Source organism: Mizuhopecten yessoensis, unplaced genomic scaffold (genome assembly GCF_002113885.1).
Source record: "Mizuhopecten yessoensis strain PY_sf001 unplaced genomic scaffold, ASM211388v2 hete_36142034, whole genome shotgun sequence".
NCBI lineage: Eukaryota > Metazoa > Mollusca > Bivalvia > Pectinida > Pectinidae > Mizuhopecten > Mizuhopecten yessoensis.
Window position 1 is genome coordinate 1 of NW_018484708.1, and position 3,554 is coordinate 3,554.

The following is a 3,554-nucleotide window of genomic DNA, read 5'->3' on the forward strand; positions in this document are numbered from 1 at the left end:
CTATGGTAGAGTCTACTAAAGTTACCTAGGGGTGAAAGGGTTAAGCGCATTTGCACTCTCTGCACCCTTGGAATATGTCATGACAAAATCAAAAGCTCTAAATTTGATTAGATCCACATGAAAAAAACTGGCCAATCGCTAGGCTGATACCTGTCCTTTACATATTACAGAAGAGCTACATATCACTTGCTGCGTAAAGAGCCTTTAATTTTACCGTGACATGTTCCAGGGATGCAGTAAAGATACAGATATTGAGTGTGAAACATTTGGATTCTCAGAATATATGCAGCCTAATGCTATTATTTCATAAAACAATGATTTTCTAAAAATAGTTTAAATGAGCTTGATTTGGTACTGAATAAAATACAGAAACAGAGTTGTCCTTCTTGTCTACCTTCATCTTCTGTAAACATTTGTCATATTACATCTATATTGTGTGTTATGATGTTTAGATAGCTGTGCATGGGTTTTAATTCTGTAAATAAGGAAAAACTGGTCAGTCGAGATTGTTCTTATGTAACGTTATATATAATAAGGTAACATTTAATGAAAATATTATATTGTATTCTGTATACAATGTTCAATGTTTACAAATGTAAAGTCTTTGTCTCAGAAAAATATGTACATTTATGCAAAACAAAAATACATATATTTGAATTTATTTTGAATAATAAAAACCTGATCATTTTTTTCTTATTTATAGTTAAATAAGTAATTAACTTGTGACCCAGTTTCTTATGCTTAACAGTGGCCATTAGTTGTGACCTTTGACCCTAACTGCATGGAGTGATCACTTCCTTTTCAGATCTTTATTGTATATATGTCACCCTGGTAAAGTACTAGCCGCTTCCTACCAACTCGGCTAGGGAATTTCTCTTTATTTAGCTCATTTGGTAGAGAGTAAGACTAGTAAGGCAGAGGTCCGGGTTCGACTTCTAGAGTAGGCGTTGAACAAATAATGAACTCAGTTTCATACTGTAAATCAGTTGATTTTGGATGTGACTAGATTTTGGCTTATTTAGCATATGGTGTGGAATACAAGTAGAAGCCTGTGACGGCAAGCAATTCTAAAGTCAGTACCAATGGTCGATCAAAAACCTAGAAATAAATTCTTTAGAAATACACTAATTGATTTTTACTTAAATAATTGTTCAGTAGAACATGTTCAGTACATACGTGGCCACCACAGTACGATACAATATCATTGTCACCTAGACTGGAGTGGCTGTCATGCTTTCATTTTCAGAGATCAGTTGATACATGCTGTTGATCACAGAAGCTCTCTGGTATCCCAGAGCTAAAAATGAAATACACAATCATACACGCTGTTAAAAATGGGATCAATATATCATAAACAATTTGTTGAATGATATCTATATATATATAAAGAAATAAAAGACAAGAGTTTCTTCGACTTCCCTAGTGCTTTCTCCTCTTTAGAGGTGCATCAGGGGAATTCACCTATATATATATATAAAATATAAGCTTGTAACAATGCTGCCCAAATTGTCAGTTATTCAAAATCAGCAATTATTTTGAAAACCAATCACATTTCTTAATTTATACTTTGAAATAATAAAATGTAAGTTTCACATTTGGGAATAAAAAATAAGTCAAAATTCACACACCGAAATTTAAAAACCTTATATTTTGCAGGTCATTAGCAATGACAGAATGCTCGTTTAAGGTACCATTTTCTGTGTACAGGGAAACGTAATTTTACATTGGTTTTCTGGATAATCAGTTTCTTATCTGATCATTAGAGGCATTTTGTTTTAACATTTATTCTCACAAAATTTAATTTTTGGAAAGTTCATATTTTAAATTGGTGATATCTTTACCTTTTGTGTAAAGCAAGACAATTTCACCTTCAGTTTGTCTTTTCCGTTTTCTTCCTTGAAAAAGAGGATGAAATAAAGTGGTTTTCCTTTTATTTTACTGTCAAATAGCTATTATATTTCAAAAGACTGAAGAGCAACCATTGATGCCATTCTGAATTATAAAGTTCACTTTTATTGTCTGCACAGGCTGATAAGCCTTTATATAAAAAGTGTATCTTGTATATTGGTGTACTGTGTATTTTGTTATCTATTTATCAGATATACACATTTATATATATACTGGAACCCCATTCGTCCCAAACTTTAGCTTCTCATTTTTTCCCCCGAGATCATTAACGCACCATTCAGAATTGTTTTCCATTTTTTGGTAAATGATTTTGTGAAAATAATTAAGGTATATTTGAAGGATTAAAGTATGAAATGCGGGCTTATCAAGATTTTATAATCAGACAATTAAGATAAGTAATTCTTCCTACATTATATTGTTTTAGAGGACTCATCATTTACCCTAAATGCATGTACTTAAAAAAATCTTACAGGGTTAATCAGATGTCAAGATGGGTGGCATTTAATTTTACTGTAAAAACAATTTTGCAAATCTAATTTTAAATACATTATGGCAGTTATTCCTTTTGAATGACGTTCAGAATTTTAATGCCTTATTAATAAATACGAGAACTTTAAAAATTATTTTTGTTACTGTCACCAGGGGGCATTGATGCTTCATCGCCAGGAACCAGCAGTGATGCATCAAGGGGAAGTACAGACACTATGTGAGATCACAATGAAATACCACGGACCAAACCTTACTCTGCCACGGGACCAGTATGAACCCAAACAGGAAGTCGCCATCGACCAGCAGCATTGTGGGGGAAATACACTGACTGTTTTCAAAGAGAGGCTAAAGGCAGGAGGTAGTTACATGGCTGATTGTCTAATGTAGCTCTGTCAGGAAGTTTATGATTTAAGAATCAGATTTCAGGTTGTGATACATAGGGAGCTGTCTCGAGTCGATTATCAAAACATTTTTAAAATTATATTTTTCATGTCTTATAGTCCTTTCTCAATTTACGTATGTACTTCTTTATTGATTAATTGATCGAGTGAAGTTGAAATGCATTGGTTTTTGATAATTTCAAAGAAACCTTTGAACTATTTAAATTGATGTGGGTGTCGGTATGTCCATCTGATCTCCGTAAATAATTGTGCTTAGCTGCTTGTTTCATACATAAAATAGAGCAATATTTCAGAAATATTGACATTTGACCTGTGAAAAACATAAACTTAGGAATAAACAGTTTTCAAACCTGATTAATTCTGTGTTGCAGACAAGTTTACGTTTATATCCCGACGTCACCGTGGTTTCCCATTCAGTCTGTCGGTATACGTTGATGGCCGTATGGACTTCCGGATCAGCCGCTGCTGTGAATACAAACACTTCAAGGGAGTCCGACTCGGAGGCAAGCTTGGACACTTCAGTCTACTGGGTGTAGAGGGAGCCACTCCCTGTTACAGGTGAGTCAAGCCGAAATATCGTTTTTTTTAAATGGAGACATTTTTTCTGATCGATTTAATCATGCAACCTAATGTAATAATAAGTTCATTGTGAAAAATTAAAATGATATTATGTCTATTGTTTTTCTTTAATTATCAATTATACATACACCATACTTGCCGACTTTCCCTATTTTGGACGGATCGAGACTCCTGATT

General features: G+C 33.5%; 1 protein-coding gene across 1 annotated transcript; it reads left to right on the forward strand.

Annotated features, from left to right (window-relative positions):
• Positions 1 to 2,550: 2,550 nt before the first annotated feature.
• LOC110444554 (glutamate-rich protein 3-like) lies at positions 2,551 to 3,356 on the forward strand (the record flags this gene model as incomplete). The annotated part of the gene is made up of 2 exons (XM_021488926.1): positions 2,551 to 2,755; positions 3,170 to 3,356. Coding segments are annotated over 2 exons (392 nt in total), but the record flags the coding sequence as incomplete, so codon positions are not given.
• Positions 3,357 to 3,554: the final 198 nt, after the last annotated feature.